Genomic DNA, 24,756 nt, shown 5'->3' with positions numbered 1-24,756 from the left:
AGGATCTGCAGCAGGCCTCACGCTGTGAGCACAGAGTCAGATGTGGGGCTGGAACTCATGAACTATGAGATCATGACTTCAGCCGAAAGCAAGAGTTGGCCGCTTAACCGACTGAGCCACCCAGGCGCCTCCATTTACTTGATTTAAAAATCAGCAATTCTGCAATACTTTATGGGGCACAGGATTTCAGTAGTACAGAGTGGATTTCTTACCTAGTAGTGAGAAATGGTGCAACCCAGAAAGCAGAATACCTTTTAAGTAGCCAAGAAATTCACTTCAAATGCAGTTGCTTATTGATAAATAAAATTATATTTATCAAGAACTTACTGGTAAACAATATTCTAAGCACGTTATATGTATAAGCTTATTTAATCTTTGAAACATCTCTGTATAATTAATAATAATAATATAGTTATTGAGTAACTTTTACCCCTAGGTTATTTTACATGATAACCTTCAGATTTCTTTCTCTTCAGACTCAACATCCTCAGTTCCATTATCCATGAGACATGATTTGAATTTCTTCTCTTTGTCAGGTATTATACTTTGTTTAGCTCCCTTTTAAAGGATGGTATCCAAAATCTATACTCTAGATGTAGTGTGACATTTGCAGAGCAAAGTGAGAATGTCTCTGTTAGTTCTGCATATTATAGTTCTATTATTGCAACTTAAACGTACATAAGCTTAGTGTACTAAAATAAAATTAAAACCCCTGAGCCCTTTAAACATATCCTACAAATGTATCTTTTCTCTCTTAAGCTATACTTATGTAGTTGTTTTGTAATTCATTATAGAATCTCAACATTTACCCTCTTAAATTTCTTGTTAGATATCAGGTGTTTTTGGATCCTTGATTTGTTAACCACTGATTTTGCTGTCTTTGGAAGCTTCATGTCACCTGCAGAGTTGAAGGGAATGCCCAAGTATCTTCTTCATTTTGGCCTTACAGCATGTTCCAGAAGCTTTCCTCCAGATAAACCTCATTCCATGAAGGTGGTATACTCTCATGTTGCTAATTTAGTTAACTGAAGTTTATATTTTTTAGTTTTGCTGTCAAAATCATGAGAGTCATTGTAAAATTCTTGACAGACATCTAGTTCAACGTCAAGTCTTTTCCTGATGTCCAAGTCTTCTATATACATTAAAAAAAAAAAGAAACAAGATTAGTCTATAACATGTCTTACTGTTATTAGCTCATCCATTCTAGTTTTACAGATCACTACATCCTTTTCTAGGTATTCACAAATCAAACCTTTAATAATTTATTCTAAAATATTATTAAAAATAACATTAACCTTATCAGAATGTTGAATTTACTGTCTTATTTTTTAAAACAGTCTCCAGTCTGTGGCACTGGTAGTAATTGAAAGATTAGCTAAGTCTCCTTTTTTTTAATTTATTTTTTTAAAGACTTATCTTTTTTAGGAGCACCTGGGTGACTCAGTTTTCTTGATTAATACAGCTTTATAATAATTCGTTTTTTCTTTTTTTTCAATTTATTTATTTTGAGGGAGAGAGGCAGAGAGAGAAGGAGAAAGACAGAATCCCAAGCAGGCTTCACACTGGCAGTGCAGAGTGGATGTGGGGCTTGAACTCACAAACTGAGATCATGACCTGAGCTGAAACCAAGAGTTGGATGCTTAACCAACTAAGCCATCCAGGGGCCCCTATAATAATTCTTGAAATTAGGTAATGCCAGTCCTTCAACTTTGTTCTTTTTCAATATTGAGTTGGCTCTTCTGTGTCTTTTACTTCCCCTTATAAACTCTGGAATCAGTTTGCAATATCCACAAAATAATTTGCTGGAATTTTGATTGGGATTGCATTGAATATATAGTTCAAGTCGGGAAGAACTGACATCTGACATCTTGATGATTTTGAGTCTTTCTATCCATGAACATGCAGTAGCTTCTTATTAATTTAGTTCTTCGATTTCTTTCATTAGAATGTTACAATTTTCCTCACATAAATGGTGTATATATTTGTTAGATTCATATCTAAGTGTTTCATTTTTTTAGGTGTTAGTGTCAACGGTAATATGTTCTTAATTTCAAATTTCACTTATTCATTGGTGATGTATAGATAGAAAAGGGATTGACTTGATATTAGCCTTGTATCTTGCTACGTTACTATAATTGCTTATTAGTTCCAGGAATGTTCTTGTTGATTGTTTCCGATTTTCTACATAGACAATCCTGTAACCTGCTAACAAAGGCAGTTTTATTTCTTTATTTCCCTTTCTTGTCTGATTAGTTAAATCTCCTTTTTCAATCCCTTCTCTTCTTTTCTGTTTTTTTTTCTTAATTTTTTCTTTTGTTAACATTTATTTATTTTTGAGAGAGAGACAGAGACAGAGTGCAAGCAGGGGGAGAGGCAGAGAGAGAGAGAGGGAGACACAGAATCCAAAGCAGACTCTAGGCTCTGAGCTGTTAGCACAGAGCCCAACCCAGGGCTCGAACCCATGAACCGCAAGATCATGACCTGAGCTAAAGTCAGATGCTCAACCAACTGAGCCACCCAGGCTCCCCTTTAATTTTTATTTTTGAGAGAGAGAGAGAGAGAGAGAGAGCAGGGGTGGGGGGCGGGGAGAGGCAGAGAGAGAGGGAGACACAGAATCCAAAGCAGGCTCCAGGCTCTGAGCTGGCAGCAGAGCCCAACGTGGGGCTCAAACCCACGAACTGCGAGATCATGACCTGAGCCAAAGTTGGATGTTTAAGTGACTGAGCCATCTAGGCACCCCCTTTCTCTTATTTTGAATCCATTCACTTTTCCTGTTTATTCTGCACTTTTCAGTCTGAATAACATTCTCCTTGTGAAATAAGACAAATGAAAGTTGAGAGAGTTGAGAGTCTTAGACAATGAGAGAGTTGTTTATGTTACACAAAACGGCACATATAATTAATTGCATATAAAGGAATTGAGTACTTAAATGTTTACAGACTTACAGATGAAGTTAAATTTGACCCAGCCTGTTGAGAATTTGAATTGGATGAAAAGAAAATGAGAGGAGAAAGGCTATAGACAAAAATCAGGCATATGGTAAGAAAATATTTGTGTAGCCCTTTAATAATTACATGAGCTTTATTGGAATGAAAGGTTATTGTGGAAAGAATGGGAATTAGTGAAAGTGAGGATATGGGAAGAGGCAACTCAATAAAATGGCACTTAAGTGCTATATTCATGGCACTGCAAATTGTATGGAACTTTACATTTAAAATGGGCGCCTGGTGGCTCAGTTGGTTAAGTATCCAAATTCAGCTCAGGGCATGATTTCATGGTTTACAAGTTGGAGCCCTGCATCGGGCTCTGTGCTGACAGCTCAGGGCCTGGAGCCTGCTTTGGATTCTGTGTCTCCCTCTCTCTCTGCCTCTTCCCCACTCACACTTTGTCTCTCCCTCTCTCTCAAAAATAAATAAACATTAAAAAAAAAAACAACTTTAAGAAAACATTTTCATATAACCTTTTGAGGTAGAGGGAGGTATTCTTTTATGAATGAAAAAATTAATATTCAAATTAAGGAATGTATCGATTCTTGTAACAGTATGTGACCTAGTTCAGACTAAAACTCATTATCTTATATTTCCAAGGTCCTTTTAATTTCCTGATGCTGTTCCCCTTTTGTTGCCTCACCATAATACCCTGTACTTGTAACTCTTGAAAGTTTATTGCGTTTTCATGTGCAATATCTAATTTGACCCTCAAAAACCATGTGAGGTATATAGTTCAGGTATAATATTTCATTTTATAGATCAGAAAAATGAAGATGAGAGAAGTTAACCAGATGTAAAGTAGCTTAAGACTGCTTTTTAATCTTTTCACTTGTTTTCTGTATGTTTTCCATTCCTGTTGTTCATTTTTCACTTTTTAGTCAAAATACTAATTTTTTCCAGTAAACTGAGACTAAAGGGAGTTAAATAGATTAAAAGGTCAATCCTAGGGGCGCCTGGGTGGCGCAGTCGGTTAAGCGTCCGACTTCAGCCAGGTCACGATATCGCAGTCCGTGAGTTCGAGCCCCGCGTCAGGCTCTGAGCTGATGGCTCAGAGCCTGGAGCCTGTTTCCGATTCTGTGTCTCCCTCTCTCTCTGCCCCTCCCCCGTTCATGCTCTGTCTCTCTCTGTCCCAAAAATAAATAAAAACGTTGAATAAAAGGTCAATCCTATAGTAAGTAAAAGAACAGATCCAGATCTAACCGTATGCCTATGGCTGCTGTCTTCTTACCAATTTTCTGTTCTGGAATAAAGTACCTACTGGAAGACACAGAATTTTTTTTTCCAGAAATTTCTTGAGACTTGTTCATACCATGATTGGCATTATTCTGTTAGATGTGTGGGGGATTATTTGGAGAGATCAGAAGTGGAGGTCAGTGATACCAGCTGTTAGGTGGCCATGTTACCATAATTTGTTAATGGATTTAAAATTCCTTTGAAACAAGTGTGAAATGATGAAGTTCTTGATGAAGATAAAAGTTTCAATATTTGGATATTTCCACTTAAAAATGCATAGGAATAAAGTGCAGTACTCTCCCAGTCCTACCTGTATTGATATTGGTTTGGAATGTTTTGATTTATTTGGTAATACTTTAAAAATTAGAATCAAATCTTCTCCTTTTTTATTATCCCAATAACTTATGTTTGAAGTGTGCTGCTAAGCAGCTGCTAAGATCCATTCTGAAGAAGGACGCCTGGGTGGCTCAGTCGGTTAAGAGTTGGACTTCAGCTCAGGTCATGATCTCACAGTTCTTGGGTTCAGGCCCGTGTCAGGCTCTGTTTGAGAGTTCAGAGCCTGGAGCCTGTTGCTGATTGTTTGTCTCCCTGTCTCTCTCTCTCCCTCTTCCCTGCTCACACTCTGTCTCTCTTTGTCTCTCTCTCTCTCAGAAAAAAAAAAAAAAATTATTTTTATATATATATATGTACATATATTTTTTAAAAAATCCATTCTGAAGTGTCCATGTATTAATTTTTTAGGTAACAAGTTGCAACAAACTCAGTTGCTTACAGCAACAGAAATTCAGCGGCACCTGGATGCCCAACTCTTTGATTTAGGTTAAGCATCCAATTCTTTGATTTTGGCTCAGGTCATGATCTCACAGTTTGAGGGAGCAAGCTCCTCATCAGGCTCTGAGAGCATGGAGCCTGATTGGAATTCTCTCTCCCCCTACCCCCTCTCTGCCCCTCCCCTGCTCGCACTCTCTTTCTCTCGCTCTTAAAATAATAAACCTTTTTTTTTTTTTTTTTCAACGTTTATTTATTTTTGGGACAGAGAGAGACAGAGCATGAACGGGGGAGGGGCAGAGAGAGAGGGAGACACAGAATCGGAAACAGGCTCCAGGCTCTGAGCCATCAGCCCAGAGCCTGACGCGGGGCTCGAACTCACGGACCGCGAGATTGTGACCTGGCTGAAGTCGGACGCTTAACCGACTGCACCACCCAGGCGCCCCAATAAACCTTTTAAAGAAACAACAGAAATTTATTCTTCCACAGTCCGAAATTAGTTATCACTGTGCTGAAATTAAAGTGTTGGCAGGGCCATGCTCCCTCTGGAAGTTCTAGGGAAAGAATATGTTCCTTTCCTCTTCCAGCCTCTGGGGGCTACCAGTTATTACTTGGTTTGTGGCTGCCTCATTCCAGTCCCTGCCTTCGTGGTCATATTACCTTCTTTTCTTCTTTCTGTGTCAAATCTACAGTCTTCTTACAAGTTGCATTTAGGGCCCACCTGGATAATCCAGTATCCCCATCTCAAAATCCTTAATTATAACTGCAGTGTTGTTGTTGTTTTTGCCAGATAGTACCATTCAAAGATTCCAGGGATTAGGATGTGGATATCTTTTTGGGAGCCATTATTCAATTTACCGTAATCCCTATTGCTTCTTTTTCTTCTTTTATTCTCCTCTGTCTCTTTTTTCCTGTTTTTTATTGTTCATATTCCAGACATACAAAGTGGCAAGAAGATTGATTGAATATGATCTAAAATTATGGTGAAGAGTTGAGTAGATATGGTGTAGATGAGTAGGTGAGCCTAATTGCCTTCACTATAGAGCATCAAATTGTACTCACATTAATTTTTATTGTCATTCAATTGGTTGATAGTAATACCTTTGTTAAATTCAGCACCCTTTATCAAAGTAATTATTGAATTGTTGACTAAAATGTGTGTTAACATGGAATTTCTTTCCAACTAAAGCATCTGTTGATTAGATTGGTAGGCATTGATATTATTCCTGATAAAATAGCCAAAAACCTACTAGCATTGTTTCAGAACTCATTTTTCTTTAAGCATTTTCACATTTGTAATTTGTCTCAGTGGTAACTCAGACTTGAATTTAATGAAAGGAAACAGAAGAGTTGGCAGAGTTGTAGTCCAAAAGTCCATTGTCAAGAGACCTTTGCGGTTTGGGACATATCACACACATAACCTTTGGGCCTCTGTTTCCTAATATTTATGATATAGAAGTTGAACTATATGATTGGTAATATCCCTTCTACCTCTAAAAGCTTCTGTCTAGTATTTAATATAAAGTATTAAAAAACCAACAAACAGACCAGTAAACAAATTTTGCTAATTTTATACTATTTGAAAAAGGAATCAATCATATTAGCAAGATCATTTTGAAATAACTGTTCATGCTTTTTGTTTTTCCGTAGATGGACCACACATCCCCGACCTACATGCTTGCTAACTTAACCCACTTACATTCTGAACAACTTCTGCAGGGCTTGAATCTTCTTCGTCAACATCACGAACTCTGTGACATCGTTCTTCGAGTAGGTGATGTTAAAATCCATGCTCACAAAGTGGTACTTGCCAGCATCAGCCCATATTTCAAAGCTATGTTCACTGGAAACCTTTCTGAAAAAGAGAACAGTGAGGTTGAGTTTCAGTGCATTGATGAAACTGCTCTCCAGGCCATTGTGGAGTATGCCTATACCGGGACTGTTTTTATTTCGCAGGACACAGTTGAATCTCTCCTTCCAGCGGCAAACCTACTCCAGATAAAGCTTGTCCTAAAAGAATGTTGTGCATTTCTTGAAAGCCAGCTTGATCCTGGTAATTGTATTGGAATTTCTCGTTTTGCAGAGACATATGGTTGTCATGACCTTTATTTGGCAGCTACTAAATACATATGCCAGAATTTTGAAGCCGTTTGCCAGACTGAAGAGTTTTTTGAACTTACACATGCTGATTTGGATGAAATTGTTTCCAATGACTGTTTGAACGTAGCTACTGAAGAGACTGTTTTTTACGCACTTGAGTCTTGGATCAAGTATGACGTACAAGAACGTCAGAAATACTTAGCACAGCTACTTAACAGTGTGAGATTACCATTGCTGAGTGTTAAGTTTCTTACTAGACTATATGAAGCAAATCATCTTATTCGTGATGATCGCACTTGTAAACATCTTTTGAATGAAGCCCTAAAGTACCACTTTATGCCTGAACATAGACTTTCTCATCAGACAGTCCTGATGACACGACCTCGCTGTGCTCCCAAAGTACTTTGTGCAGTAGGAGGAAAATCTGGACTATTTGCCTGTTTGGACAGGTAAATAGAAAGCTTTCTTAAATGATTGATACTAAAAGATTTTATGCTAAGTATGCTAATGTTCTATATTTTTTAAAAGTTTGATTTTACTGTTTGCTTTCTTTGCTTCTTTTTATTTCTTCCATTCTTCCTAAAACACTTTCCTGATTGTTTCAATCACATTGTCATCCATTCTCTTCAACACTCCCAGTTATTAACAACCTCCCCCCAAGCCCTCTCTCCACAAACTTTATCCATTTTGGTTACTTTTCTACCATTTTATGTCTTTTTTTTTTTCTTTTAATTTTGTGAAACTTTTTACGTTATTATTTGACCAGGTCAGCAGGGATTTATTATTACTAACTATAACAGAAGATGCTGAAGAGGAGAGCTAGGAATTTTTGATGAGGGCAGACTGGGGACTATAGTGGGTTTGAATGAATACCATTAATTAGAAGAACCACCAAAGAAGTAAGAAAAAGGATACCAATACAAATCATAGGCTTCCATATTTATTTTCTTTGGTGTGAATATTTTTTAATGACAGAAGTAAAGAGTGTTTTCTTTTCTAATAACTTACAGTAGGAGTTGTCAGACTTTTTTTTTTATAAAGAGCCAAATAGTAAATATTTTAGACTTTGCAGCCATATGGTGTCTGTCGTAACTACTCAGCTCTGCCATTGTAGTGAATGCAGCCATAGACAGTGCATAAACAAATGAGGTGACTGGGTTTCCAACAAACCTTTATTTACAAAAGTCCTCTGATTTGGAGCATTATACAAGTAACCTTTATATATTGAAAATATAGCAGGATGTTACCTTTGCATTACCCTTGAATGGGAATGCTTCATGAAAACTTTCGTGTTTGATAATATGGATTTCTTTCTGGCCATTTTCAAAAATTTGCTAGATTGCTTTTTTTCCTGTCCAGTGATAGGAAACTTGATGTTTTAGCGGTGTCAACTGATATATCTGTATCTTTTAAAAAGTCTTACTGTGCATTTTAATTGTCTAAAATTAAGTTAATTGCATAGTCTAAAGCTAGTATCATAGAGATTGGGCTGTAGGTAGAACATTAGTTATAGTGACTAAAAATTACTCTTATTGTTAAAGGCATTAATTATTGGCATAAAGTAAACCATATTAGTTAAATGTCATGACAGAAAATTCCAAGTGTGAATTTACCTGGTAAAAATTCTTGACCAGTTGCCTCTTGGTCTCTCAAATATTAAAAATAATAGACATAAGGGTGCAGCTGGTTAAGCTTCCGACTCTTGGTTTCGACTCAGGTCATGATCTCACGGCTCGTGAGTTTGAGCATGGAGCCTGCTTGGGATCCTTTCTCTCTCCCTCTCTCTCTCTGCCCTTTCGCCACTCAGTCTCTCTCTATGTCTCTCTCTCTTTCTCCCCCTCTCCTTTTCTCTCTCTCTCTCAAAATAAACTTAAAAAATAGACACAAATTTTTGAAGAGTTATAAGAACTGTTGATGTGTTTAGACCCAGTAATCTTTCATCATACAATCTGTCAAAAAAAAATTTTAATGTCATTTGCCCTAAGCTAGTATTATTGCAGTATGATTTATAACTATGGAAACAGTGGAATCAATCTAAGTAATTATTCAATATATTTCTGCAAAAATAGTGTAGACACGGTGCATCAGATACACTATGCTGGGTAATGGATCTTTAACAGATTTATAATTTAGTTAAGGAGACAAATATTTATTTATTTGACAAATATTTAAATAGGTAATTGTAATATGTAGTGTTAATGCAGTGTTTAAAATAATCCCATGGAAATGTTAAGGAAAGGCATTTATCCCACTTGGAGGATTTAGGGAAGATATTGTGGAGAAGTTAACGTCCAAGTTGTGTTGAAGGCTAAGCAAGACCCAAGCAAAAGACAGCAGGGGCATCACAGGAAGTACACAAAGACACAGTGCAATGGAATGACAGTATAGGGTGTGCAGAAAAGTGAAAGCTGTTTGGAGGGAGCCCTTGGGTGACTCAGTTGAGTGTCTTATTCTTGATTTTGGCTCAGGTCATGGTCCCAGGGTTGAGGGATCAAGCCCCACATCAGGCTCCACACTGAGCATAGAGCCTGCTTGGGATTCTCTCTCTCTGTGTCTCTCTCTGCCCCTCTTCCCTGCTCTCTCCCTCTCTCTCTTTCAAATAAAAATAAACAATTAATTAAAATATTAAAAAAAAAAAAAAAAAGCTGTTTGGTATTCCAGAATATAAAGTTTGAAGATCAGGGGTACTTGACTGGCTCAGTTAGTGGAACATGCAGCTGTTGACTTTGGGGTTGTAAGTCTGAGCCCCATGTTGGATGTAGAGATTACTTAAAAATAAAATCTTAAAAAAGAAAAGAAAAAAAAACATTAAAAATAAAATAAAGTTCAAAGGTCTAACCAGCAAGTGATAGACAGTGGTCAGTATGGACCAAGTAAAGAATGTATTATGTGCCATGATGAAGAGATTTTTCTTAAGTGGGTCAAAAAACTAAGAAGGGTAGTGCAGTGATCAGATTCATATATTAGATCATTTTGACTGCATTATGACGAAAGATTGAGAGGCCAGGATTTGTATCTGAGTGATTAGGAAAGAGGATATTATAAAAGTGTAGACAAGAGATTATGAGGTCCTCAATTAGGGTAGAAGTAGCAAAGTTGGAGAAGGGGGCATTAATTAAAAAATGTTTTAAGAGAGCAGACTGACAAGATTTAGTTGAATGGATATGAGGGGATGGCCAAGAGGAGTTTGATTTCTTGGTTAGATATTAGATAAATATATACCAAGAGAGAGAATATAGGAAGAGGAGCCATTTTAGAGGGGAAACTAATAGGCACTGAGATCAGAGTGCCTATTAAATATCCAAGTGAAAGATGTCCCACTAGCTGGACATCATTGCAAAGCTCAACAAAGAGATCAGAACTGGAAATGGTTAAGTTATTGGCATGTAGTAACACTTAGAGGTATAAATTAAAACCATGAAGTCTTCTGGACTAGCTTAAATGTTCCTTCTTTCTGCCCATTAAAAACATAGAGAAAGGAAAAAAGATTGGTTCATAAATGAACCTCTGGGGAACACTAATCAAGATGAGGGCAACAGGAACAGTCTTAGAGGTCAGAGAATCGAGAGAATAGTCATTATTTTTTTTTTTAATAAGATAAAAACAGGGAGACAAACCATAAGAAACTCTTAAATACAGAAAACAAACTAGGGGTTGCTGAAGGCGAAGTCGGTGGGGCGATGGGGTGGTTGGGTGATGGGCATTAGGAGGGTACATTTTGGGATGAGCACTGGGTGTCCTACTTAAGGGATGATTCACTGGGTTCTACTCCTGAGGCCAAGAATACACTGTATGTTGACTAACTTGAATTTAAAAAAAAATAAAGTCAGCCTTAACAGCCTTAAAAAAAATTTAAAAATGAGGGGAAAAAAAGAGAGGATAGTATCATGTAATCCAAGCAATTTAAATGTATCAAGAAGGAAGAAATGTGACTAAAAATGTAAAATGCTAAAGAAAGTTCCAGAAAGATAAAGATAGAAAAGTGGCTCTTAGACTTGACTATATGGGGAACATTTGTGACTTTTGGTGGATTGATTTCAGCATAATTGTCGAAATGCTACATTATAGCAGATTGAGCTGTGTATAAAAAATAAGGAAATAAACTGTGAAGACTTAACAATCTTGGCTGAGTTGAGAGAGGTAAGGCAAGCACAATGATAGAGTCAGGAGAAGTTTTTGTTTATTTTGTTCTGGAAGAGAGAGACATGAGTATGTTTCTGTCAGTTGCCAGTAAAGAGGGGTAAGGTAAAGGTACAGGACAGAGGAATGGTCACTGATGGAGCAAGAGTTTAAAGGAAATAGGAAGGGGTTGGTACCAAAAGCAAAGGTAGGTTTTAAATATAAGAAAGAGAAACTCCTTTATGTTCCAAGACCAGAAATGAGGATAAGTTTGCTGGAGTGGGGAGGGGTGGGAGAAGGAGAAGGGGTTTAAGATAGATACTATCTAGTAGCCTGTTTTTCCCTTTAACTAGTAAAGGAAGGAGGTCTGCAAAAGAGGGAAGTGGAGACTGGGTAGGTAGCTTAAGGAAGTTCTAAGGAAGCTCTGAGAACAGTGTTGTTTCTATTTACACAGGGTGTCATAAGGATGGCAGTACATTAAAAGTGTTTTTGACTAATTATGCAAATACATTAAATGTTAAATGGACTTTTAGCCAAACCACTCATGACATCACTCACCTCAGTGCTCTAAGTTACGGGTCAAATTCCAACAAAGAAGCTCTCATTACAACTAATTATTCATTTGTCCTCAAAGATTATAAGAATTAATGCCTTTATATCTTGTATCTCTGTTTACCTAGAAAAATCATCTCTGAAAATCCATCATCAAAGCTGAACTCTTATTATCATTGAGAGGTTTTTTTCTTACACCAGTTCTCCAACACTAACTGTGGGTCCAGTAATTCCATTCTGACACTATCCAGAGTCAGCCCAGACCCCACTGCTTAAAGGCATAGTTTCAGAAGACTGTTCCCACTTAAGATGCTAGCCACAAAAGGGGATGCCCAGGCTACCCACAATTCTGTATGGAGGACTGAAAATTCAGGGGTTCCCACAACACCCCCCTCGAGTTTGATAATCTGTTAGAATGACTCAGAGGACTCCGGAAAGTACTTACTTACTATTTCCAGCTTATTACAAAGGATACAACTGAGGAACAACCAAATGGAAGAGAGACATTGAGCAAGGTGTGGCGAAGAGAAGAACAGCACTTCCATGCCCTCTTTGGGCATGCCACCACCTTTTCCACCACCCCCACCCCCTCCCCCTTTCCCCCCAGCATTTCAATGTACTCACCAGCCTGGAAGCTCTCTAAACCCCATTGTTTAGGGAATGTAATAGAGATTTTGTTATAAGGGTATGATTGATTAAATCATTGGCCATTGGTGATTGAGCTCAACCTCCAGACTGTTAATTACATGGTTGGTACCTCTGGCTACGGCTCCCATGCTGAAGCTATCTAGGTGGCCACTTATAGTCACCTCAGTAGCATAAACTCAAGTGTGGTTGAAAGGGGCTCATTATAAAAAACAAAAGATATTCTTATCACTCAGGAAATTAAGTTAAGGAGCTCTCTGCTAGGAACCTGGCACATAACCCAAATAGAATTTTTATTGCACCGTTATTGTAGGTTCTGTATATCATCTAATTTAACTTTATTGCCCAGCCCTCTTTTTTTTGACTCCTCAGAGCTGTCTGCCATGTCCTATAGAATTTATATCCAATCATAAGAAAAATCTTTATTTTTAACTTCTTACTCTGAAATATGACTGATGCTTACGGATACTGTTTTTGCCAGAGCCCTCTCAAAACCGTTTTGTTTTCCCATACCTCATGTATCGCAGGTCCTAAAGGTTGAGTAAGTGTTTTCTTTGTTCCTCATATCCAATTTTTTTTCATTTCCCTTCTCTCAAAAATCTCAACTCATTCCAAGTGTTTGCCATTGGGTGATATCATTCGATATCCCTTCTTATTGTCAACATCTGCTGTCCCTTTAGTAACTACATTTAGTAAAGATTTTTATAGCTGGCTTACATTCTTGTTGATTTCATCATCCCCGTAGTATGATCCACAGTTATTCAACAACTTTGCCTCTGTCCTTGATCTCACTTCTAACAGTCTTTTCTGCCTTACCTTGGGCACCTATTCTCATGATTATACTTTCAACTTTGTCATTACCAGTGACTTCAAACTTTCAAAATCTTGGTTTCACACATTCCAGTCTCTGGCTAGCCAGCCTATTTATTTCTTGCCAGCTTATTTCTTGCCAGCTTATTTATTTCAGTACATCTATACTGCAATTACTTTTTGTCACCTCAAGACTTTTATCCTTTGGCCCTATAATCAGAAAACTTTATTGCTCACCAATCACTAAGTGTCCTCAACTTCACTCCTTACCCAGCTTAGGTTCCAGGAACATCACTGTCATCATCCCTTTGAATACACTCATGGCTCCCTTGCCCTTCTTTCCTTCCATCATACTCATCTAGTTAAAATTAGTTGTCTACTTATGCCCTGGCTGCACCTGAGCAGTGAAGCACACATAATACCCATGTTAAGTTGTGTCACTTGGGGCCCTTAGCACTCTCAGCAACCCCTTTACTTTCCCTAACCAGTTTAGTCTTTCACTTCCTTCGAGGACTGTTTTATACCTTCTCTTCTCTGCATGAAAACATCCAAACCCCCCAACCCTCACCTTCCAACTCTCAGCTGATGACTTCATCTCTTACTCTACTGAGAAGATAGAAGCAATCAGAAGAGAACTACCTCATTTTCCGATCGCCAGATCCACCAAGTTACTTCTAAGACCATTGCCTCCATTTCTCTACTTACTAGCTTCCGTTCCTCTCCTCTACACAAGGACTCTGCTCTTGCATGTATCCCATCTCTCTTACTTCGCCTTCTCCCGTTGTACTGCATCATTGCCATCAGCATGCAGACGTGCTTTGGTTTAAGTTCCCAGATTAAATCAATCTTCCCTGAATTCCATGGTCTTTCTCTGCTCGTCCTTGTAACCGCTTCGTGTCTGTTTTATTCTTTATAGTAAAATCCTTAGAAAAGTTGTTGATATCCACTGTTTTCACTTCACCTCCCATTCTCTCTTGAACCACTCCAGTCAAGACTTGTCCACACCGCCCCACTGAAACTTCTCTCATTAAGGTCACATAATTCCCTGATGTATCATTCTCATTGGAACAAGTTCATATTTTTATTTATTTTTTTTTAACGTTTATTTATTTATTTATTTTTTTCAAGTTCATATTTTTAAAACAAGGAATATAACAAAACTGTATATAGGCATTCAGTGACTGTTGAATGAATGAATGTTCTTTGGTCATACTGAATAGAAAACATATTTTTATGCCATTGCACTATTGAGTTTGGAGGCATTGAAATGAAATGTGTATACTTGCAAGAGGCCATATATAATAAGCATGCAGGATATAAAGAATAAAAACCCAAGTACCTATCAGCCAGCTTAAGAAATAACTGTTAACAATACCTTTAAATTCCCTTGTGTCCCTTCTGTCCCTCCTTGGTGCATCTCCTTTCTTCCCCTAGAAATAACCACTATTTTGAATTTTCTGTATATTATTTCCTTGCCTTGCATTGTAATTTTCATCACATATTTATGTGCCCCAATATAGCATTAGGTTTTACATGTTTTTATCTAAATGCAGCATATATATTCTTCAGGGATGTGTTTTCTCACTAAATAGTAAATTTATGAAATTCACCTGTGAGATTGCATGAAGCAGTAGTTCACTTAGTTTCATTGGTGTATGGTATTACAGTATATGGATATAATATATTTTCTTTCTAAAATGAACATGTTAAATATAAAAATTAGGTAAAGTGTTACATACATACAGAAAAGTGCACAGATCCCTAGCAAACAGCTCACTGAGCTATCACAAAGTGAATGTCACAAACCAGTTCAAGAAAGAATATGATCGACACCAGAAACCACCCTGGAGTTTGCCCTCCCTAAAGGTAACCACTATCCTCATTTCTAATCCAGAAATTAGAAATGTTTTTGAACTTGTTATAAATGAAACTATACAGAATGTATCCTTTTGAATTGGACTTCTTTCCCATGACATTATATATGTAAGATTCATTCCTGTTACACATACCTATAATTTATTTTCATTGTTGTATTCTCTGATATGCCACAATTTATCTGTTTTATGGTTGATGAACATTTGAATTGTTTCCATTTGTTGACTGTTACGCTGCTATGAACGTCATATATATACATGTGTGTATTTCTCTTGGGTATATATCTAGGAGTGGAGTTATTCAGTCATAGGGTGGATATACCACATCTTAATTATCCATTCTCCTTTTGATGGATGATTGTGCTGTGCTGCTGTAAACATTTTTGTACATATGTCCTGGTGCAAAACTGGCTATAACAGGCATTCAGTAGCGTAGATCCATATGAATGAAATTGCTGAGTCAGAGCATTTGTGTATCTTCAATTTTACCCGGTAGTATTGTTTTCCAACATAGTTTAACCTGTTTACATGCTAACCAACAGAGTATGCATTTCTTGCTCACATTCTTGCCAACAGTTACTATTATCTGACTTTAAATTTTGTCCAGTCTGGAAAGTGTGTCATGGTTTGTTTTAATTTGCACGTCCCTGATTATTTAAGAGTTTAAACATTTTTGTTTTTGAGCCATTTTGATTTTTAAAATTTAATTTTTTCTGCTTATTCTTTAGTGTGGAGATGTACTTTCCTCAGAATGACTCTTGGATTGGTTTGGCACCCCTAAACATTCCTCGCTATGAATTTGGAATATGTGTTTTAGACCAAAAAGTGTATGTTATAGGTGGTATTGAAACTAATGTGCGTCCTGGCATCACTATCAGAAAACATGAAAATTCAGTAGAATGCTGGAATCCTGATACAAATACCTGGACTTCTCTTGAGAGAATGAATGAGAGCCGAAGTACCCTTGGAGTAGTAGTACTTGCAGGAGAACTTTATGCATTAGGTGGTTATGATGGACAATCTTACTTACAATCTGTAGAGAAGTATATTCCTAAATTAAGAAAATGGCAACATGTGGCACCAATGACTACAACAAGAAGTTGTTTTGCTGCAGCTGTGTTGGATGGAATGATATATGCCATTGGTGGGTATGGTCCTGCCCACATGAACAGGTATTTAACCTAATGAAGTTGTATATGCTTGTAGATTTTTTTTTAAGTATCGTTAATAATGATTCATACACAACTTGTATATATGAATGAACTTCCTTTTTAATTTTCAAAGTAATATTGTTAGGCATTTGGGAAATTTAATCTGCTCCACTAGTATAATTGTAATTGTTTTACATGATGATTTAATATAGACCTAAGAAATCCCTCTTATAAGAATTTACATTCATTCATTTAATATAATTCGGCTAGATTTTAAAATTCAGAGATCTGAAAATAAGATGAAGTTGGACAACTTTAGATTTTGAGTGCTGAATATATATAAATATGCATGTGTGTGTATAAATGGTCTGTTATTGCATTGCTTAACAGAATAAAAAGTGAAAAATGTAATTTCTATATGCTTATATATTATAGTGCCTCATAAACATATATAAAGCCTTATTTAAATATTCCTTTTTGGATTCTTACTCTATAATCATGTGTGTATCATTATGTACCTGAGTTCTGCTGGAGTCCGAATTTGCAATTTCTGTATTTTGTAGTATTCTCTGAATAAAGGAGAAAAATATACAAGAAAAATAAAAGCATAAAGTGACTGCTTATATGGAAAATTAATCATAATTCTGAACTGTTGTTGAAAATTGATGTTCTAGAGATTTTATCTCTGATAGTAACTAGAGTGGTGTATGTTTTATTGATTGTGAGCATTTGATGAAAGAGTATGTTGTGGTTTGTTAACTGCGTAAGTAGGGGCACAACAGCATTTCATCTATAAATTTTTATTTCTTTGTAAGCTAAAGTATTCTTCCATTTTATTGCGCCTTTATTTGAAGGAAAAGTCTTTGGGGCACAGACATGCATTTTAATCTTTGAAAATGTGCTGGCAGAAATTTATAAGATAAATGGTTGAGTATTCTATTGGGAGGTAATGATCTTCAAGTTTAAGTTGTTAAGTTTATCAACTCTTCTTGTCCAGTAATTGTGCTCTAATGGCTTTTATTCTGGTGTTCTTTCAGAAATATTTATAGTTTAGTCTATATTCTAGTCAGTCTACAGTCTGGTCTCTGTTCTGAACTCCAGAATTAGGCTACCGACTCTCAAATGCTTCAGGCTTTCTTGAGAAGTTAGGTTAGGACCAGAAGGAGCTCAACAAGCCTGCCTTTGTGCCCTTCAGGGCAAATCACAGATTTAGAGGCCTTCTGGGATTTTCTAGGAAGCTTGTTTTGGAAATTCTGATTTGCTTTGGATATCCATAATGCAGCTTGGAAATGCCAGGTGTTATCTGGAATGCAGACTTTACTTAAATCCCTAAATTCTCCTAAATCACTCTGAGGTTACTGCAATGTTTACAGTAAACCATGAATTCTATAAGACAAAAAATTCCTCTCCTTTCCTTTTTTTTTTCATCTTCCCTTTTCCTTAGCTCTTTGAAAGATCCTTAGTGTCCTTAGAAAACATATATAATTTGGGATGTTCAGAGTCTTTTCAGAACATACATATGCATTTGACTTTATTCTTACATGAATCCTTTGAGGTTAGATTATCCCCATTTTTGCAGGTGAGAGGAAATGGCTTATCCAGGATTACACGTACCCAGAGTGTTAGAGCTTCAGTTCATTTAACCCTAAGTAGACAGCATTAGTACTTGAACCAAGGTTTTCTAACTCCAAAAGCTCCATGTCCTTAATACATCTTGATGCTTGTATGATATAAGGGAATAACGTACTGTTATTTTTCCTCTCAGTTCACAAGGTAAGCTTTTATCCCTGCAATTTTATCAGCAAAAAGTAAACATTTAGGACAAACTATTCTTGTTTTATTTGACTTTTTGCACTTTTAAAACTATGGTAGGTTTTAATTTTGTTTTGGTAGGAAGAGTGGCACAAAGAATATGTGAATTAATTCTTTCTTTTGTGAATATTTACAGTGTGGAGCGTTATGATCCAAGTAAGGACTCCTGGGAGATGGTTGCATCTATGGCAGATAAAAGGATTCACTTTGGTGTGGGTGTCATGCTAGGCTTTATTTTTGTGGTGGGTGGACATAATGGTGTCTCACATTTGTCAAGCATTGAAAGATATGACCCTCATCAAAATCAATGGACTGTGTGTAGACCAATGAAAGAACCCAGAACAGGTAATAATAACTAATATCTAAACATATAGGGTAATATTTCTTATAGAAGTGATGTTCTTAGAATAATAATAGGTCCTTGGAATAGTAAGAGTATTACTTGTCCAGCCAAAAAAAACCTTCTGTGCTCGACTCGAGAGACAAATGATTCAACAAAATTAAATAGATTTCTTTAACTGTGATTTTAATATGCCATTGTGCATATTATCATTTCTTATAGTTGGGAGAACACATTTTTAGAAATGGTGGGAATAGAATGTATCTTACAGAAACTCCTCTGTCCATACAACAAATGTCATCTTTTTAAAAATGTTTATTTAATATTTATTTTGAGAGAGAGTGAGCACAAGCGAGTGGGGCAGGGGCAGAGAGAGAAGGAGAGACAGAATCCCAGGTAGGCCTCTCACTGTCAGCGCAGAGCCTCATGGAGGGCTCAGTCTCATGAACTGTGAGATCATGTCCTGAGCCAAAATCAAGAATCAGACGCTTAACCAACTAGCCATCCAGGCCCCACAAGTGTCATCTTTTTATGTTACACACACACACCCAGAATCTTTGCATTGTTTTGTTTTTGTTTTTTTTTATTGTACATCAGTCTATATGTTCGCTTTCAAATGTTTTCACCTACTGAAGGAGTTTGAAGATCTAGAAAAGGTTGGATTTCAGTGTTCCCAGAGAAAACAAAAACAGCTTTGAGGAAAAGAAGGAAATTATCTTTGAACCCAAACTCAAATCATATTATTTTAAGGAGAAAGTTTTAAGTTGCTGATGCAAATGCTTCCTTGCATAAGAGGGAAAGCCATAAAATAATGAGAATGTGAGAAAACATTAGGTAGCCATGTTCTGTTTAGAACTGTGTAAAACAGTGTATATGGTAGAATTTTTAAAGTCTAAGTTATATAGTTCAATACATGTTTCAAGTATTTGAAGACATTTAAAAACCTGATAAAGATGAATGCTTTGTTGAAAAATATATACATATAAATTGACAAAGCATATGGGAAGACATATAATATACTCTTCATATTTTTCTGTGGTAGAGGAGAGGGAGAATAGGATTAGGGAGGAGAAGTGAAGGAAGACTTGAACTCTTGCTTTCATATTAAGGGATTTTTTTCCAGTAAGTACATATGGCTATATTGTTTGTATAATTAATAATAGATTATTAGAATGTATTTTAAGAAAACATTAAAATACAAATTTATTTTTAGTGAGAAGTCTGCTTCATGGTTAACATGTTTTTTTCCCTCTTTTTTACTCACCTTTCCTAGGAGTTGGTGCTGCAGTAATTGATAACTACCTTTATGTAGTCGGCGGTCACTCAGGGTCTTCCTATCTGAATACTGTGCAGAAATATGACCCTATTTCAGATACGTGGCTGGATTCAGCTGGCATGATATACTGTCGCTGCAACTTTGGATTAACTGCACTTTGACAAGTGTGGATTTGTGGAAATAGTGTGGTAATGAACCTTGTGCCGCATGAAAGGATGCCCAATTTTCTGAAATCCAAAAGCTACATTACTTTCTTATTAACTTGAAATAGCATGAAGACTCAAAGTTCTCCTGGGTACTCTGAACTGATAAAGTAGCTTTGGTTGCTCTTGATTACATAGTGAATCAATAATTTAAAAAAAAAAAAAAAGAACTTGCCAATTTAATTGTGCACTTTTTCCCTCCTAATACTGGGATAGAGTCGTTTTATGTTCATAAGTGTACATGTGGAGAAAATCTTGCTGCTTAAAAAAAAATTTAGCTCTCCCTCTTACTTAATATATGCACCATGATTTCCTAGGATGAGAGATGCTTCAGTGTTGGAGTGTATTGAATGACTAGACAGAGCGCTGATACTGTCTGTTGGATATTAATTCATATGCTTCACATTTTAAATAAAGGGCTGCTTTTTTGAGGGGGGTACTGTTAAGGGTTGTAAATTATATACCATAGTGAGTCATCTGGATACTCTTCCTACTAAATGGCTTTAGGAATGGGGATATAAGAAGTTTGTAGAACAAATGCTTTTACTATCATGATATTTGGGGGCTCATTTTAAGAAGGCAGATATTTGCTCTTTATGCCTTCTTTCTATGGGCAGGTTAAGGCTGGATGAATTTAGCTACCCACCTGTGCTATACTAAGCATGGATAGAAAGAGTTAAGCATATCAGTTTCAGTTTTTTTGTTATTTCCGTAGTACAGCAGGCTTCCCAGTGTTGATGTAAATATTTGACAAATGTTCAGTACATTCTAAGTACATACTGATTTTTTTTCATATATCCTTATAATCATTTTAGTTTTTTAAGACCTTTGGTTGCTTTTTCAAAGTGTTCAGATATAAAAATGGTGCTAACTGTAGGATATATAACAAGGCTATAATGTTCTTTTGAATGTTCAGTATGAGATATGCATGATAGTATGTTTTGATAGTATTTTTTCATTTTTTTTTTTTTTTTTACTGGCTTGGTTCATTTGTGCTTATTAAAAGTGTTAGCAGTTATGCTAATGTTAACATCCAAGAGTCATCTAAATGGCCTGTTATACTTTTCATGGTTCCTGAATAGTGATTTAAAGAAAGATGCATTTTTTAATCTTCTTTCTTCTTGTGCTAGATATTATATGTCCTTCTTAAAAACAAATATATGCATTAAATATGAAGCACTAGGCAGTTATGCATTACTTTGTACACTTCTTAGGTAATTGAATATTTTACAGAGTTACTGAGGAAAACTGGAACTCGATGTTTACTTGAGTAATGGTTCTAAATTTGGTTCTACTTTGACTAAAGAAACAAGCAAGACTGTTTGCTATAGCCAGTGATAGTTTATTTAAAATTAGTGGTTAGCTCATTTTGTTTTAGCATGTTTTAGTAAATACCTGTCAGTCTTGAACCTATTACTTTGCATTTTATTAGGATGTCGGTACTTGTATTTTTGGTACTGTAGTTGTGTTGTTTTCTTTTCCTTGATTTTTTTTTTTTAACCTGCCTGCTATCTCTTTATAGTCTCTGCAAAACCAGTGTACATTTGTTTTCTAAGAAAAAATTCATACTGCATTCTTAAGTGCCATAATATTCTAAACTATTGTTAAGAAGCCATTTGTAATTATAAAACATAGGTTCATTCATTAGCAAATATGTTATTTTTTGGAAACTATTGCCTGGCAATTTGCAGTTTTTCTTGTTCTTCCATAAACTGCCAGTGTAGATTTAAATACATAGTGCAAAACTACATAAAATCACCTTTAATCATGTAAGTAGTATGCTTTATGAATATTTGCACAGATTATAAAACCTTGCAAGTGATTTTTTAGTCTCTTACAATTAAGAACTCAACAGAAGTTACTAATAAAATTGACAGGCTGAGTATTTTCTATGTTGCTTGTTTGAATAACATAATGATATATAGCAATAACTTTTTAATTGATTTGAATAAATCTATTGAATAGAAACAAGGTGCACTATTGTGATTGGCCTAGACTTTAAGGAAAAGCAATTTAAAATAGATTTCATTACTTACTTAATTTTAAATTCTCAACTCAATCTTTTTTCTGTTTATATTATTAAATGCATTCTATTATACTATTTTAATCTTCTATCCCCAGAAGATAAGGGAATTTGAAAGACAATAGAAATTTATTTTAATTGTAAACAGATCTGTACTATACATGTTAACAATGTTTTACTCATGTGTCATCCCCACTATCAAATTGTTATTAAACATAGAATCACTTGGTAAATTAGACCAAAGGCATATATTGATCATTGTTTTGGAAAACTCAAAACTTTATCTTGCTAAAGACTAAATGTGAAACATCTTGGGCAATAGTAGAAACTGTATACCAGAGAAAAAATTATAAAAACCTGTAAAAAGAAAGAAAACAACCCCAAACTTTTGAAATAACTAATTTTGGGTTTACCAAACCTACGGTACTATCCATAACAACCAGAGGTATTGTAACCTGACAACTGATAACTTTACAGTAGACCTTCTCGTATGGATTTCTGAGAAGTTTCATCATGAATACTTTGCTGACAGATTGTGAATTTAAAGTCACATGTTTTTCATGTCAAAACTCATCAAAGTGTTTGCTTATAAATGATATTAGACATAATTTTATATACTCAGGCAATGGGAAGAAAGCTGTTTAAGATTGCCCAGAAATATTTTGGGAAAAAAAAAGGTGACAATGGAAATAGAAAGTATCTAATCACCTGGAAGATAATTGCCTTCCATAATTATGACGACTTAATCTTGTAGGAATGTTTGGGTATTTAATCTTTGTTAAATATAGTAATAGAACTTAAGTGATTTTTAATGTAGCCCAAAGGATGTTTCCATAGGTTATTGCTAATAATGTTTTAAATATGAATGAATATCAAACTATAGAAAGTGATATCAAATGGTAGGAAAATGGCATTAGGTTTTGAAAAATTATTTTGCTAGCTTGACAAATTATGGAGGGTCTACTATATAGATGCACGTGGTATTGTGCCAGATTCTGTCAGGGCTAGAAATATTATAAATAATAGATACAGTCTTTTCACTCAATGAGTGAAGTATGGTGAGGGAGACCTGTACCCAAATAACTATTATGGTAAAGTATGAATCTAATTCCTTATAACCAATATCACTAGAAGTGATTAGACACCCAGTTTATGTATAAACATTTGTGTCCTTTAGTGTCCAGTTAGGTTTTATTGACATGTAAAGAATTATAGAAAACCTAATGTTTATAGAACTCTAAACTTCCTGGAATTGGATAATATATTTTCTATTAGAAAAACAAAATTGTAGAAACTGCAAAAAAATTATTTACTATATTACAAGGCTCTGGCTAACATTGAAAAAGTATATGTACCTATAATGCTGTGTTTGTTTTCAGTTTTGGTGTTGGATTTCTGGTATTGTCACCTAAGTGCTCATTTTCAGGAAAATCAGATTCTACAATAAATATACTGCTTAAAAGTTCAATAAACTTGTGATAACCTCTATAACCTCTGTAGTCTGAAAATAAAGAAATTAGAAGATGTCACATGTCAAGTTAACATCCAGTTCTACTTCTTAATCTTTTTTTTTTTCTTTCCTTTGTAAAACAGCACTTTAATTAGACCTGGTTTAATTAGATACATTTATTCTGTGGCTGGATACATATTGGATTTTCACTTACAGTATATTAATTCAGTGTTGATACACATTTGAAAAGAGTAAAAAATACATTGTTTCAAATACTATAGGTTTACAAGTTTTCTTACTGGTGTGAATATGGAGTCAATAAAAATCCAGTTTACATCTCTGTAGAGAGAAAAATTGTTATCCATATGTCTTTTATATTATACATATTTAACTAGAGATAATTTATTATTAATTTTGTCAACTTATCATGTGTAAGTCCCGTTTATTTTAAAATAATAAGCAAAAAGTTCCAAGTTTGCCTTAAAATACAAGTGAAATTAAAGAACTGGATGATAATGCCTCTATTTTTGCCTTATGAATTGTGCTGTATCATAAACCAGAGATGGTTTTGATTTTAACAGGATTCTGAAATTTTGTAGATGTAGAGTACTAATATTTGTACTCTCTTGCAAAGAATGTGATGTAGTTGTGCATTATGTTAATGTTTAAATGTTTTTGTAAATGTATCTTACCTCTGAATATGTATCTTTTTAGCATCAGGGTTTTATTTTTGTTTACATGGTAAAGTGGCATTTAACTTGTTGAAAGCTGTATTCTTTTGTCTTTTATTTTAAAAGTTCTTTGTGTGTACTGTTGTGGTGATGCTCTGTAATGACTATGGTTAAATTTCATTTAATGTGAAATGTTTAAAATAAATTTGAGAAACATGACTTCATATGCGTCAAATGTTTTGAACTGACCCAAGCTGACTTTGTCGTTCTCAACTTGTAGATGCTTGTTGGTAGGCAGGTAGTGGCCACAAAAGTTGAGGTGGGTATGGGATAGCTAATCTTTTACATCCTCATTACGAGATTATAATGGAAACGTGTGTGGTGCTAAATTCTGCCACATGTTCAGACACTTATTAAAGAAACATTCTTTAGTAAAGCCAGCACAAGAGTTCAGTCTGTAAGTTCCATGCAGTCCCAGCTTTCTCTCCTTTTAGATTCCTTAACTTGCCTTGTAACGGGTTTACTTGAGGCAGACAAGGCAACATTGCAGAGGATTCTGTTACGTTTATGGCCAGCCTCAGGTAACCAGCAGTCCTCCTACGGGGAAGGCTCTGTAAACAAGGGATTAAGCCCCAGGTGCCATCTTTAAGGAATTTGTAAACTATAGGCCTGAATGGATTCAGATAACCTGTCCATGCAAGGATTGGAAATATCTCATATATTTAGGCAATCCATATAT

General features: G+C 35.6%; 1 protein-coding gene across 7 annotated transcripts in view; it reads left to right on the top strand.

Moving 5' to 3' along the window:
- The window catches only part of KLHL28 (kelch like family member 28), a 35,883-nt gene extending 11,647 nt beyond the window's left edge, over nucleotides 1-24,236 (top strand). For 3 of the 7 annotated variants that reach the window (XM_045450865.1, XM_045450864.1, XM_045450863.1), the window contains exons 2-5: nucleotides 6,642-7,540; nucleotides 15,820-16,263; nucleotides 18,191-18,399; nucleotides 19,668-24,236. In XM_045450865.1, the coding sequence (XP_045306821.1) occupies nucleotides 6,642-7,540; nucleotides 15,820-16,263; nucleotides 18,191-18,399; nucleotides 19,668-19,831 (1,716 nt within the window). In that variant the 3' untranslated portion in view covers nucleotides 19,832-24,236. Of the gene's footprint in view, nucleotides 1-108; nucleotides 994-2,939; nucleotides 3,040-5,927; nucleotides 6,010-6,641; nucleotides 7,541-15,819; nucleotides 16,264-18,190; nucleotides 18,400-19,667 lie in introns of those variants that run through there. The other 4 variants (XM_045450862.1, XM_045450867.1, XM_045450866.1 and 1 more) reach the window with 4 other exon arrangements.
- Nucleotides 24,237-24,756: the final 520 nt, after the last annotated feature.

The sequence above is a fragment of the Leopardus geoffroyi genome, chromosome B3, assembly GCF_018350155.1.
Source record: "Leopardus geoffroyi isolate Oge1 chromosome B3, O.geoffroyi_Oge1_pat1.0, whole genome shotgun sequence".
Classification (NCBI taxonomy): Eukaryota; Metazoa; Chordata; class Mammalia; order Carnivora; family Felidae; genus Leopardus; species Leopardus geoffroyi.
This window is presented reverse-complemented; position numbering and strand designations above follow the sequence as displayed.